Below are 14,836 nucleotides of genomic sequence, written 5' to 3'. Positions count from 1 at the left end.
AAACACTATCTGAAGTGAGCCCTTTAGTTTGGATGTGCTCAATGCACAGTAACTGGAAGACATCTAATACACTGCATTTCTAACTCACAGTACTGACAACATAACACTGAACTAAACTGTCTCGACCAACTAAACCACAAAAACACAATAAAGCGCAAACACTAATAACACTGTTACACTAATATGAATCACGGCAACATTTATAACCCCAACATCCCGAACTCCCATGGTGCATTGCAGCAACAGCAACAGTTCAGTCCTAGCTACCAGCTGTGATCGCTACAATATTTTAACTGATTTGGTTATTGAAGGCAACTGATTACTCTAAACCCTAGAGTAGCTTTCACTCAATATTTAATATTCATTTATATTCCATCTGAGCATTCGTCTCTTGGTTTAACCCATAGATGCACGAGTGATTGGACTCTACACTCTTCCATAAGTGGATCATAAATTACATGTATAAGAATAAATGTGTTTTATGCAATTTTTGTCATTTTGGTTAAGAATAATCACTAGTATTATTGTTTGTATTATATCTTTGTCCACACAAGAATGAGTTCATGTTTGAAATATGTTTATTTTTCACTTTATAACAGATTTTGAGTATTTTGATAATTGACAAAGATGAATATTACACAGAACAGCAATAGAAGCACGTTTACATCCATTTTGTAGACATTTTTTCACACTTTTCCTCTAGCTGTTGCTGCTCTCCATCCCTCCAGGTTTGTGTACTTCATCACCTCTTGTATGATCAGTGATAAAGAGCTAAAATATGTTAATAAGTGAATATTACGATTTATGAATATTTATTTTATTTTGTACATGATTTTTTTCACAGTACTTTAAATTTTTTATCTCCAAACTTTTAGTTAACCTAAATGGACTTTAATACACACCAATAGAGGGGGGGAAATGTTCTGTCGACGATTTTGAGCGAAAGCCACGAACATCCACGTACCTCCCGCTTCTTAACGGTTTTACTTCGTGACGGCAGTAACCGGGTTCTGCTGCTCGTGCTGCTCTCACCGTGTCCTCTCGCGCTCTTTCGCTCTGCGCGCTCACAGCAGCGGCAGCGGCAGCGGGAGCCCGCGCCTCCTCCTCGTTATTTCCCCGTGAATACTGCCAGCTGCAACTTTTGTCGCGGCGCTGCTGCCTGGTTCCTCCTCACACCAGCTCCATTCATCCAGACTCAAGAGAGGCAGCTGGATGATGTCACATCCGCGAACAAGGGTCCGTGTTGTCTAAAAACGCAGCTCGGATTTTCGCCGCATGCATGCACACAAACTTTTTCCTCCTTGCCAGCGCCGGTTTCTCCCCGCTGACCATATGGCATGCTTAACGGGGACGAGTGGCTGGATGTGCCCCCCTCCTCCTCTTCCTCCTCCTCCTTCTCCTCCTCAGGAAGACACGGTTTTTACCAGCGCGTAGTGGACGAGGTGCCGCGATCCCAAGGACCAAAACTTGCTAGATTTTTTTTTATTTATTTGATTTTATTTGTTGGTCGTGGAGGAGGCAGGATGTGGTCTCTGTCCGTGGTGCTGAACCCACTGCTGTTCCTGCTGCTGTTCGGATACTGCCCTTCAGTGGTGAGTTTCCCAGAAAGCTGCTTCACATTTCTGTCAGAAAGAACAGAATAAACTTGGTCTGTCATGTCATGTTGCTGACTGGGGATGCCTTTCATTTGTTTCTTAACGCCTGGTGAATGCTCCATCACACAGAAATGACTCATTGCCTGCCATTGTTGCATGTTTGGCTGATTCTTTGCTGTTGTTGCCGTTGCCTGTACATACTCCAGCACTGGTAGACATTAATATTCAAAAATGTGTGCAAAAAATAACTTGAAATCCACGTACAGAATTTAAGTAATGGTGGGAGGAAGAGGCACCCTCACTGCACTTTGTTTATTGCTTACATCAACCATATAGCATTGATATTGATCCTGGAGCAATGCCAGGCATGTAGCTCACTTTTTAGGCAGAGTTCAGTCTTTGTATGAAAAGCAATAACTCCAAACAAAAGAAACAGCACTAAACATTTTAATACTAGCAAATGTTATGTAAAAATCTGACTTAAAGTTAATTTATTCATTAATTTATCCATGTGGTCTTCCTTTTCTTGATAATTTTTTCCATGTTTTTGAAATTTAATGGTATACATGGAAGACATGTACCTTTGGGGTTCTGAGGTGGGAATGGGAGCATGATCACAAATTAAGAGGAGCAGCTTGCAGATCAGCAAGCCATTTGGACAAGAACAACGGACGATTAGGTTCATTCCACCCATGCAGAGCACGGTTCCTGTGCCAGTGTCTTGATTGCAAAGCAATGTCCTCATATAGTATCACCTTGCCATGACTGAAAGTGGTGTGCAGAATTAATGTTCAGAAAAAATAAATAACAGGAAATGTTTGCAGGCTGAGAAAATACTTAAAACTGTCTTCAGATTCATAAAAAAGTCCAAATGAATGCTCAGAACAAAAGAGGAACCAGCTGTCTGGATTATTTAATGAGAGAAAAACTATTTGTACAGAGTTCCTCACAAAAAAAAAAGACTAATTGGAGAGTGCATCTGGCTTGGCTGAGCGACAGAATCATTTTAATATGAGGAAATGTGAGAGTGGGAAGAGGGGAAAGGATGTGCGTCACACGAGAGACAGGAGACAGACTTTTTAACAGATTAGTGAAAGTAGCTTCTTTGCAGTAGCCTTTCAAAGCAAAGTGAAAAGAAAACAGGAGCTGATGCTTTTTCTTCCTCTTTTAACCCCTTTTTCTATGCTCTTACCAGAGAGAGAGACAGATTGCAGCTATAGCCATAGTGCACCATGACATTCAGTAGCTAATAATTTCTTAGACTATGGCAATGTACCATGCATGATCTCCAGATATATCATGTATTCTTCTGCTGCTTTTCACCATGGTTTTATTTTTCATGAATAGCACACTGAGCACACAAGCTCAGGGGAGTAGGATGTCATAAATAAGACTGTAGAGGTGAAAATTTTCTACTCTGTATGGCTTTTATTGAATAATCTTATATGGACCCATCCATCCATCCAATATCTATACACCACTTAATCTTCATTAGAGTTGTCCCAGCTGACTTAGGGTGAAGGCAGGGGACACCGTGGACAGGTCACCAGTGTATCACAGGGCTACATATAGAGACAAAGCACAAGCACACTCACATTCACACCTATGGACTATTTACAATTAACAATTAATCTCAGCATGTTTTTTGACTGTGGCCTGAGTACCTGGAGAAAACCCACACATGCACGGGGAGAACATTTGATCTCCATGCAGAAAGATCCCGGGAAGGCCGGGATGCGAACCAGGGATCTTTTAGCTACAAGGCGTCAGTGTTAACCACCAAGCCACTGTGCAGCCCTGTAAGGGGCTGCATCATATAAAAATATAAAATAAGTTTCAGAGATCACAAAATTTATAAGCAACCAATAACAAATGTATTATTATTAGTTATTAACATTTATTTAATCAGGACAAATCCCATTGAGAATAACGGCCTCTTTTGCAAGGGAGCCCTGGCCAAGATAGGCAGCAGCAAAGACAAGACGCAGTTACAAAATTAGACAGTTTAAGCATAATTAAAAACAAGCATGAAACAAATAAAAAATGTAATTTACAAGCAAGTTGTGAAAAACAAGTGCATGTTGTGGAGTCGGTCTCAGGAACTTGCAGTTTGGATTTAATAGTGCTCAGTGAGATTACCTTGGTTAATTTCCAATTTTTATGCAACATATTCCATGCAGAAGGTGCAAATTTGAAAATGTTTGGGCTGCAGTCCTTTGATAATACCTTAAACTACTTTTTCAAGTTGAATTATGTAAGCACAGCAGAGTTGTGCGTAAAATAAACAAGCTCTCAGAGGCTTGATAATGTAGAAGGCATTTGTTTGTTGTACTTTTGACTTCAAAATAATATTTCAAAGTGAAAAGGAGATCTGACTGAGGAATCAAGATGCAAATGTTAAATACCTAAAGAGTGACAAGATAATATAATCCTTAAAAAAACAGATAATGGTTATAGTTGGTATTTATTTCTTAAGCAGCATTACTCTTATTGAAGTGATACAATGTAAACTAAGAAATTCATCCCTTCTTTATGTGAAAACGATGAGTCAAAGCCTGAGCTTTCCCTTTGGTGTGACGTTTTCGCCTGCTCAGATGGGAGATGATCTTTCATGGCTGATTCCAAACACTCTTTAAACTACTCAGACTGACAGGCAAGGATGAATGGAAGAAGGAAAGGATGCCTGCACTGTGAAAACAGGGCACTTTGCTTTTTTATTCATAAGCTTGAAAGTCTAATAGATGCCAAAGTTCACGTTTCATGTGTTATTCTCCATCCAGATTCAGTTTGAGGGTGTACGACAAAATCCAAATAATAATTGTTAGTCTGCCAAAGAGGCTGGTAGTGCAGACAAATTTGCAATCCACAGTCAAAGGTTGCCAGTATTTGGCTGGAAGCTTGTGTTAATTTCCCCTGCTGACAGGAAACAGCATTATTGTTCAAATACTTATGCTGTTTGTGTGCCTGATAGCTATCAACTTCTCCAACACTTCAGGACACTTTGATCAATATTTGGAGCAAAACTATATTTTATTGTGTACACTCTGACACTAGTTGATGGTGTTGCATTTAAAAGTGCTGCATCGGCTTATGATGCGTAGTGTTATGTTCTTTAGGCTTTATACGCTAGTGGAGGCTAGTGCCGTGGAGCATATTGAATGTAATAAAGAGCAGGAAAAGCTCCCACAAATCAGGTTTATCTGTGTCTCCCAGCAGGACTTTCAGTTAAGGCACTGGAAGGCCTAGTGAGCAGAAACAGAGGAATTTCAGCACTCAGGTTATTCATCAAGGCCAGGAAACACTATTTATTGTTGAAGAGGAAATTCACTGGAGACCATATACTGTGAGCAGAGGAATATCTTACAGAAAAAGCACCTTGTTCTTTTAAAAAAAAGACCTTTTTATAAGTCAGTGGAATTGTTTGATGTCAAAGCTTTGGAGGTATAAGGGAGAAAAATAGGTGACCCATGAGGGGGAAAAAAACAACAAAACAAAACAACTGTGTGCCACAATTTAATAAGGGTGATATCATCAGAGTTGTTTATTCAGTGTGTGTGTAGGTATGTGTGCTGCGTATTTACAGCTGTGCTTGTGTGTATGTATGCAGACCATCAGGCCAAAGGAGGGATGGCAGGTATACAGCTCAGCTCAGGATGCAGATGGGCGTTGTATCTGCACGGTGGTGGCACCTGAACAGAATCTGTGCTCCAGAGATGCCAAAGGCAGGCAACTGCGCCAGCTCCTGGAGAAGGTATGTGCACACAAGTCACACACATTTCTGTTTACATGACAACACACCCACTCACACTCTAACACACACATTTACTGTAAGCACCCAGCACACCTGAATTCATACAGACATCACATCGATTTATATCGTTATTCGTGCTTCTTTGTATCCCTAATCCTCAGCGAGATTGCACCAGCCAGGTCCATAACCCTATTTTCCACCTCTGCATATATTACATGGATGGCATCAGCTGAATGGCTGCTTCTGAAGATGAAAATACTCTTCATCTCACCTAAACAGAACTAGAGTGACCCCCTTTCCTCCCAGCAAACCATTCAAAGATATCAACAGGCTTTTACCATTTAATTGTGAGTCTTAGCAATATCAGAAAATGGATGTTTTCATAAAATCAGGTTTCGATGGTCTGTTTTTCATATCTACAACGATGGATTTTTCTTATATGAAAGTATGCATTTTTAATTGATTTCATCAAATTATTTATGAACATGTTGAGGCAACATTATGAACTGAAGTGTAACCCTCAAATGTAGTTCCAAATGTTATTTTTTACCCATGACTGTCGTGATTTAATACATTATCTACAAACAAACAGCACAGCATCGGAGTCAATTTCCTCAACGGGTTTGCCATATAAGGAAACACTGCTGTAGCCTACATTTTAATGTTGTATGCCAAAGGGTGTTCTCTGTCATTCACAGGGGCCTTTGACACTAATGTACTAAGCTGCCTCAGGGCATCAGTGAGGCCATTTCAGGATCCCAACAGAGCCAGAAAAGTATGCAGAACACAATGCATGAGTGTTGTGCCACTTTGTTAGTGATGTGCTCCAATAATGTTGGTTTGTTATAATTAGAGTCAGACACAGAAGAGAGAAAGGACCATATCCTTTCTTGTTCACTTGCCCCATAAACCTAGTAAGCTTTTATTAAACCAGAGAGAGACTTTAAGGTTTCTGCATCGCTTTTCTTCTCAGAAATATGTTATTAAAACCAGGAGATTCAATAGTCTGCGTGCGACATTTGGAAATCAATCACAATCACAACATTCTGTACCAGCTCATAAAGTGAAATATGGGTTTAGAATTGAGAGGAAGCAGAACAATAAAACTGCCATGTAGCAATCCCATGTCCATGTACAAATCATTGGAAGGCTTGTTCTGCTAAAAGATACGTTGGAGGTCAAAATGTTGATCAGTTCCTCAAGAAGTTGGAGCATGGCAGACTACTGAACGCTGAACATGGAGGACATTTTAATCTTGTGGTGGATGGAAAAATCGATGCTGGGCTGTTTCATTCTTTTCAAAAGGTCCAGAACATGTCGCAGTCAATCGAAGTGCTGAATCTGCGGACGCAGAGGGACTTTCAGTATATCATGAGAATGGAGAGCCAGATCAAAGGACTGCGGTCAAAGTTCCGACAGATTGAATCGGACAGGAAGACGCTCGTCAACAAAAACTTTCAGGTATATTTTTGTTTGATGTTTAATGCTTTGGGAAACATCACAGGATCACCTGAGAAAGGACCTCTTGTAAAGATACTTGAGAAGCATCTGAATTCATAAACCTTCATTCCTCATAAGATCAATGCGTGTCCACCACTGCCAGGCCAAGGACGAGGTTGTCTTAAAGCGCCCCACATGAATACTGACTGACAGCACAGCCCCTTATAGCCGCGTGACAAATATCCACTTAGCATTTATTTGACCCACGAAAAACCAAAGCACTTTTTACAGGAGGGACCAAGGAGAAGAGTCACATGGATTAGAAACTTGAAATGTGAGCTAATGTCTTTCTCGACAGCACTGTGGCCACTGTAGTTTGTGGTTACGGTACATGCACTCACCTGTTACATTAATGCAAACTTGCATAATCAGAAAGAGGACTGTAATTATGATCGTGACTCCACCTCTGAAGCCTTCAGTAACAAAATTAATTAGAAAAGCTGAAGTGAAGTTAAAAATGCCCAGGTGTCCCCTGCCTTCACCCTAAGTCAGCTGGGATAGACTCCAGCTTCCCATGACCCTAATGGGGATTAAGCTGTGTATAGATAATGGATGAGTCGATGGAGATAGGATTCCCAAACAATTTTATCTATGTACATACCATTCAAAAGTTTGGAGTCACTTAGAAATGTCCTTATTTTTAAATTTATTATTTTTGTGCATTTTTGCGTTTATTAGATAGAACAGTGAGAGAGAGACAGGAAACATGGGTAGAAGAGTAGGGGAATGACATGCAGTAAATTGCCATAAGCTGGATTTGAACCCATAACCGCTGCGTCAGGGACCTTAGACCCTGTTCGTGGGTCGTCCGCCCAGCCAGCTGAGATACGGGCACCCCAAAATGTCCTTATTTTTGAAAGAAAAGAATTTTTTTTAATGAAGATAACATCAAATTAATCTGAATTACAGTCTAGACATTGTTTATGTGGTAAATGACTGGTCTAGCTGGAAACAGCTGATTTTTAATGGAATATCTACATAGGGGTACAGAGGCTCATTTCCAGCAACCATCACTAATGTGTTCTATTGCAACATTGTGTTAGCTAATGGTGTTGAAAGGCTAATTGATGATCAGTAAACCCTTGTGCAATTATGTTAGCACATAAATGAAAGTATGAGTTTTCATGGAAAACATGAAGTTTTCTGGGTGACCCCAAACTTTTGAACAATAGTGTATACATATAGATATATAAAATGCTAGTAAGATACAATATTTAGGACTATTATGACAATTATCATTCAGGTGAAATCAGTTTGTTTCTTAAAGTATATGATCCCTCTTCTTTTGTGTTGGGTCATTTTCTCATGATAAACTTCTGATATATATGCGTCACATGACCACATAATTGTGCCTCTCCCTTACTCAGAAAGGCATTTTGTAATAATCAGTAAAATGTCTACGTTTTGTGCAAAACAAAGGAGGGAGACTGTTGTTTACATTTATTAGTATGAACACACAGCTTTAAACAGATGCGGTACATTGCCAAACTGAGATTTGTTAAGTCTGTTTTTTTTACAGTGCACTACTGCTTTGTTTGTTACAGGAGCTGAAGGGAAAGATGGAGACCCTGCAGCCGCTGATCCCTGTTTTGGAACAGTATAGGACAGATGCCAAGCTCATCTCCCAGTTCAAAGAGGAGATCAGAAACCTGTCTGGTGTGTTGATGGGTATCCAGGAGGAGATGGGAGCCTATGACTACGAGGAACTGCAGCAGAGGGTCCTAAACCTGGAAAATAGGCTCCGTAGCTGTATGAGCAAACTCAGTGAGTCTGTTGCAAAAAATCCCCAAATGCATCAGATCCAGGCATGGTGACCACAGATTTATCGAATGGCAAATTTCTTGCAGCTACTAGCAGACTGGCATTTCAGATACAGAGCGGAGGACAGAGCAGAAGTGCTGCCAGAGGTTGAAATAATGTTACTGGCATGAGAAAAGCCCTGTTTGCAGAGTCAACAGCAATTTTCCAAGCAAAAGGTAAAATGGGGTAACATCATCAAACTTCACTCTGGCTTCTGAGTCAAAATTCTGACTTTTTCAAAGTAATGATTGATTAGTTTACCTTTGATGTTAATTTTAATAATTCATTTCATTTTGATTCCTTCTCTTTTCTTCTTTTCCATTTGTGGTTTGAAAAGCTGGACTTAAATTGCTCCACCCACTGAGGTATAACTCCACTAACAAGATCAATTCTGCCTTCAGAACAGCTTTGTCTTTCATAAAGGTTTGCATAACTAAAGCTCCAATTTGCCAACTGCCAGGTTATCAACAGTGAAGGTTCCTGTCAAAGTGTCAACATAAATAGCTAACATGTGAATGCTAATAGGATGTGGCTGGAAATCTGTCGGTGCTTGAGATGACTGCTTTCATTGTCCATGAACTTTGATTGATTCGGTAAAATACCACTTCAATACTTAATAGGGAACTTGCAAGTTTGTGTGCAAGTGATAGCCTGCTGTCATGTGGCGCAATTAAAGTGTCTAGCAAGATGAATTAAGTGCAACTCGAGTAGCTCAAATATTAAACTATGTGGGATAAATGTTTCCCCAGATCTGGCCCATGGGAAGGGGCTGTACAAGTTGGCTTCACTTTTCTTATTAACCTCTGTTTCAGTAATGGCAAAGAAAAGTGATAGAAGCTGCACACACACTGTCCAGAACCCAAACTTTTTGGACTGAAAATGCAGCCACTACCAGATTTATACATCCATCTATCCATCAATTAACTAGACATCACTTAGTCCTCATTAGGGTCGCGGGGGGCTGGAGTTTATCCCAGCTGACTTAGGGTGAAGGCAGGGGACACCCTGGACAGGTCAGCAGTCTATCACAGGACTACATATAGAGACAAACAATCACACTCACATTCACACCTACGAACAATTTAGAATCACCAATTAACCTCAGCATGTTTTTGGAGTGTGGGAGGAAGCTGGAATAACTGGAGAAAACCCACACATGCACAGGGAGAACATGTAAACTCCATGCAGAAAGATCCCAGGAAGGCGAACCAGGGATCTTTGAGCTGTGAGGCGAAAGTGCTAACCTGCAAGCCACTGTGCAGCGCCAGATTTATACAGTCTTTTATATTTATACTTGAATCGTGTTCCAGTCATGATTTTATAGCATATATAACCAGAGCTGTATGATATGTTCACAGCATGTGGTAAACTGATGAAGATCACCGGGCCGCTGACAGTGAAAACTTCAGGGACCAGATTTGGAGCCTGGATGACTGACCCACAGGCGTCTCCCAAAAACAACAGGGTGAGTTTTAATGTCTCTTTGTCTTTGAAGCAACACAGAGCAAATTAATAATTTACATACAACTGCTTCCCTCCTGAGTGGAGACACGTGGTTGAATTATAATATCCTACTCGCTAAAACCATTTTACACAATTGACTGCAGAGCTTAAACATAAAACTTGACACAACTTGCTGGGCAGTTTAACATATGTAGACCAGTTGGGATATTAGGATTCTCTTAACTGAATGTGGGGAAAACAATAAATGACTGAAAGAGTTTGTTCTTGACTTACTATTTGCCACAGATCATTCAGCAGCACATACTAAAGAAAGCTAATGTATACAGCACATGGTGGCTGTCAATTTTCCAAGTACTTAACACATTAATGGCCATCCTTTAAAGGATGCTGTGCTCGACTTAGAGTGTTACTTAAAATGCTTATATTATGCATATTTACAGGTATACAATTTTGTTTTTGTCATCTGCTAGAATATCTTTGCATACTTGTACATTGCTGCGGTACCTCCTCTCACAATTTGTCTAGAATGCTCAGTTTTATCTCCTGCCTCTTTAAGGTCGCCCTTCTGAAAAGTCCAGTCTGCTCTAATTAGTCAGCTGGCGATGATGAAAATGAGGTGATGTTGGTCAACTCAGAAACCTGGGGTTAAGACAAAGAGCTCTGTTATGTCTGAGGTGTGGCCCAGTTGGTCTTTAGGCAGACGTTATGTGAATGTGTCACACGATGATGTAAATAAGTAATGGAAGAAAATCTTGGACTTAAAATGGAGTGTGTTAGTACATGAGCGATTGTGTTTCTGTGCTGAATAATAACTCTGTTTGATGTGGACTTTGAGCTTTATAAGTTTGCAGAATTTTTATATGCAAAAAAAAACCTTAAACACTCTAAAGGAAATACAATAAAGGCACTGAGATGAGGAGAGGATTACTTTGATCCGTTTTCATGTTTACATTAAAGCTTTCAAAAAGCTTTGTGTTTATCCTTGAGAGTTGAAAAGTGTGTCGATACAATCCCTTCTATGTAAAGCATTTGAGAAACCATATTCACACACTAGTCACATACACTACTGTTCAGAAGTTTGGGGTCACCCAGGCAATGTCATGTTTTCCATGAAAACTCACATGTTTATTCAAGTGCTAACATAACTGCACAAGGGTTTTCTAATCATCAATTAGCCTTTCAACACCATTAGCTAACACAATGTAGCATTAGAACACAGGAGTGATGGTTGCTGGAAACGTTCCTCTGTACCCCTATGGAGATATTCCATTAAAAATCAGCTGTTTTCAGCTAGAAGTCATTTACCAGATGAACAATGGCCAGACTGTATTTCTGATTAATCATTGTTGTCTTCACTGAAAAAAATGCCTTTCTTTCAAAAAAAGACATTTCTAAGTGATCTCAAACTTTTGAATGGTAGAGTACTAGAGGAAGCCTTTTCTTAATCAGGCTTATCATTGTATGCTACATGCATTATGTCAGACACAGTGGAGGCTATTCAACATAACTGTGCTCCTTGCTAAGATTTCTTTTATGTGATCAATTTTTTGCTTTGTCTTACTTTTCTGACACATTTTTTTTGTCCTGTCTGTTTATCAGCTGCATATCGATGTAATAGCATACAGTGGGTACAAACAAGTACAAATTAACATAGACCTGGCCTTATCGAAAGACTGTGGAGGAGCAGCGCTTGTCAAAACTCCACAGTAATACTTTATCCTCATGATAATTGTTAAACATTCACTGCATAAGCAATCCTGTTCGGATGCTTTTCTGTGAGGTAATTAACACACAAGGTTTTCCAGGAAGGCTACCGTTGCCTTCCTTTGGTCCCTGTTTGACTTTGTTAATAACAAGTAAAGAGAAGTGCATCACTGAGTATTTGACCACCAAGAAACGTTGAGCAACTGACAATGTAATATCTCCCCATTTATGAAACTCTGGTGTTCTGTGATCTCTTTACTTTACAAAGAACTTGCATAAATATTGTAATACAGCCTACAATTTTTGGTGTACAAATGTTTAATCTGCATATAATTTCATGACCATGTGAGTTATTCGTGTTTCTTGTCCATGTACAACTGACAGTTTTTTAAACATTACAGGAATATTGTCTGTATGTATTTGTCTCCAGGTGTGGTACATGGACAGCTACACCAACAACAAGATAGTAAAAGAGTACAAATCAATTGCTGATTTTGTGGCTGGAGTCGAATCCAGAACCTACAACCTGCCTTTCAAATGGGCTGGAACCAATCACGTGGTGTACAACGGGTCTCTGTACTACAACAAGATGCAGAGTAACATCATCGTGAGGTACAGCTTCGAGACAGGCCGTGTAGTCACACAGAGGGCTTTGGAGTCAGCAGGCTTCCATAACGTCTACCCATACACCTGGGGAGGCTTCTCAGACATTGACCTGATGGCAGACGAGCTGGGCCTGTGGGCCGTGTACGCCACCAATCAGAACGCTGGAAACATCGTCATCAGCCAGCTGAACCCCAGTACACTTCAGATCATCAACACGTGGAACACAGAATACTCTAAGAGGAACGCTGGTGAGTCTTTTATGATCTGTGGAACTCTATACATCACTAACTCCCATCTGACTGGTGCCAAGGTATACTATGCCTACTCTACTAAAACCTCCACATACGAGTATACAGACATTCCCTTTCATAACCAGTATTTCCACATGTCTATGCTGGACTACAATGCCAGGGACCGTGCCCTCTATGGCTGGAACAACGGCCACCAAGTCCTGTTTAATGTTACACTTTTCCACATCATTAAAACTGAGGATGACTCTTAAAAGAAGGAACATACTGTTCACAGGAAAGATAGCGGAAAAAGAAAACATAAAACATTGAAGGTTGTGCCTGAATGTTCTAACTCATTTTATTTATTTGTTAATGTATTTTATTTCCCTGATAAGTTTTGCACATTTGATTTTATTTATACATTATATTTATTTACTTACATCAAGCTGTTTATGTGTTTCCAGATAAAAAAAATGAAATGATTCATATACTGTCACAGTGGAAATGTGACACTTTGCCGAAAAAAATAAATGTCAGCATAACATGTAAACCAGTTGAGTACATTATAAAACATAATGCACTAAATGCACTAAAACATAATACATTTTGGACTAATAATGGCACTTTTACCTAGCAACTTTTAGATACCTAACAATGAACTTCAAGTCATTTCTGAAGCTCCTTTTTCACTTTAATCTAAAAGATTCACATTTATAATAGTTTTCTCATCCAGCGTTGCATTTATCCAGGTCCCCTCATCTATTCATATTTTGACTGTGTTCATTAATTGTTCGCTTTGTTTCTTTCCTTGCCATTTATTCATCATACTCTGCTAATTTATTCCTGCTTTTCACTGCCTCCATTTAGCTTTCAAATTTGTCAAATTGCTTTTCCTTTGAAAAGTTTTGCGCTTGACCTTGTACAAGACAATGAGAAATGTGGTGAACCATAATGCACCTGTATAGTTCATGTACTTGGCTTTTTTGTGTCACTGAAGATTCTCAGTCATCCAGGTCATTGGATATCTTGAAGTACTAAGTCAAAGTAGTTAGCAAACACCAAATTCTTGTTGCCTTTAACATAGTACTCTGAGATATTAGCTTTTTTGTAACTTCAGCAACAGTTTGTATGCCTTATTCAGTGCAGTATGTTCTGTAAGCCCAAGGATAATAGCTCTTGTGCATGAATGTTGGCTATCCTAACAGCATTTTTACTGTAACTCTATATCTGTGTATTTTGTATTTGCACAACATCCCATTCTCCTTCTCTCTAGCTATAGTAATGCAACAGTAAAGATCCATGAATACAGACAGTCTGAAAAGAATTCATCTGTGTAAATAAGAAGTCCTAAATAACTAAAATAAAGTATTGTTTTCATTAAGTCACTGTTCTGTGTGTTTGTGTTTTCAGATTGATACGCTTGTTAACAACTCTGACCTGCCTTAAAGTGCAGTGACGCTGCACTATCATTTATTTTGACAATAACTACAACCAACAGATATGAGTGCAATAATCCTTTTCTGCTAAAAACGATTTGATTCATTGTCATTTTGAGAGCTTTTATCACGTTGCCAGATATTTGTTAATTTCCTGGTTGCTCTCCACATGGAACAGACAATGTCTTTGAGCTGTAAATATCTCTGTAGTTGACAACAGCAGCTTGCAAAAGGCGTCGTGCTTTGATTTGTATCTTGGCTTTACTGGTTCTGAGAGTTCAAATAAACATCTTTGGTTGGTGACATCCATGTATACTGTATTTACTAGGCCTGTGTTGTGTTCTTTAGAAAGAAAATGCTATTTTTAATGTTGTAGTGGACTTCTTTGGCAGTTGGAAACAAGAAATGCATATAGAGATACTGTTAAATTGTGAATTTGCAGCCCTATTTTTATTTGCAAAAGGTGTTGGAAGATACTTTCTGAACATAAACAGTTGATGTACACTGATAAGCCACAACATTAAAACCACCTGCCTGTTATTGTGTAGATTTTCCTTGTGCTAGCAAAACAGTTCTGACCCATGGGGATACGAACAGAGGACCTCGGGAGTCCACTAAGATGTTGGCTAACGGATCCTTTGGATTGTCTGGGCTGTGGGATGGAGTGTCAGTGGATGTGACAGATGTTCATTTGGATTGGGATCTGGGAAGTTTGGAGGCCAAGTCAACATTTTTGGGCTCTTCATCATG

At 39.5% G+C, this 14,836-nt stretch overlaps 1 protein-coding gene across 1 annotated transcript; it reads left to right on the top strand.

Annotated features, from left to right (window-relative positions):
* The first annotated feature begins 1,074 nt into the window (after positions 1-1,074).
* On the top strand, positions 1,075-14,035 carry LOC111574173 (noelin-3-like). The gene is made up of 6 exons (XM_023278606.3): positions 1,075-1,592; positions 5,203-5,346; positions 6,652-6,807; positions 8,391-8,610; positions 10,005-10,111; positions 12,245-14,035. Exons 1-6 carry the CDS (start codon positions 1,338-1,340, stop codon positions 12,920-12,922), a joined length of 1,560 nt encoding a protein of 519 aa, XP_023134374.1. The 5' UTR covers positions 1,075-1,337; the 3' UTR covers positions 12,923-14,035.
* The last annotated feature ends 801 nt before the right edge of the window (positions 14,036-14,836 follow it).

The sequence above is a fragment of the Amphiprion ocellaris genome, chromosome 10 (assembly GCF_022539595.1).
Source record: "Amphiprion ocellaris isolate individual 3 ecotype Okinawa chromosome 10, ASM2253959v1, whole genome shotgun sequence".
NCBI lineage: Eukaryota > Metazoa > Chordata > Actinopteri > Pomacentridae > Amphiprion > Amphiprion ocellaris.
This window is presented reverse-complemented; position numbering and strand designations above follow the sequence as displayed.

What these genes read in the sequence shown, in the direction of transcription:
- LOC111574173 (XM_023278606.3), top strand. Translation starts at nt 1,338, where the DNA reads ATGCTTAACGGGGACGAGTGGCTGGATGTGCCCCCCTCCTCCTCTTCC. An exon ending in TCGTCAACAAAAACTTTCAG is followed by an intron (nt 6,808 to 8,390) that starts GTATATTTTTGT and finishes TGTTTGTTACAG; the next exon opens with GAGCTGAAGGGAAAGATGGA. An exon ending in CGTCTCCCAAAAACAACAGG is followed by an intron (nt 10,112 to 12,244) that starts GTGAGTTTTAAT and finishes ATTTGTCTCCAG; the next exon opens with GTGTGGTACATGGACAGCTA.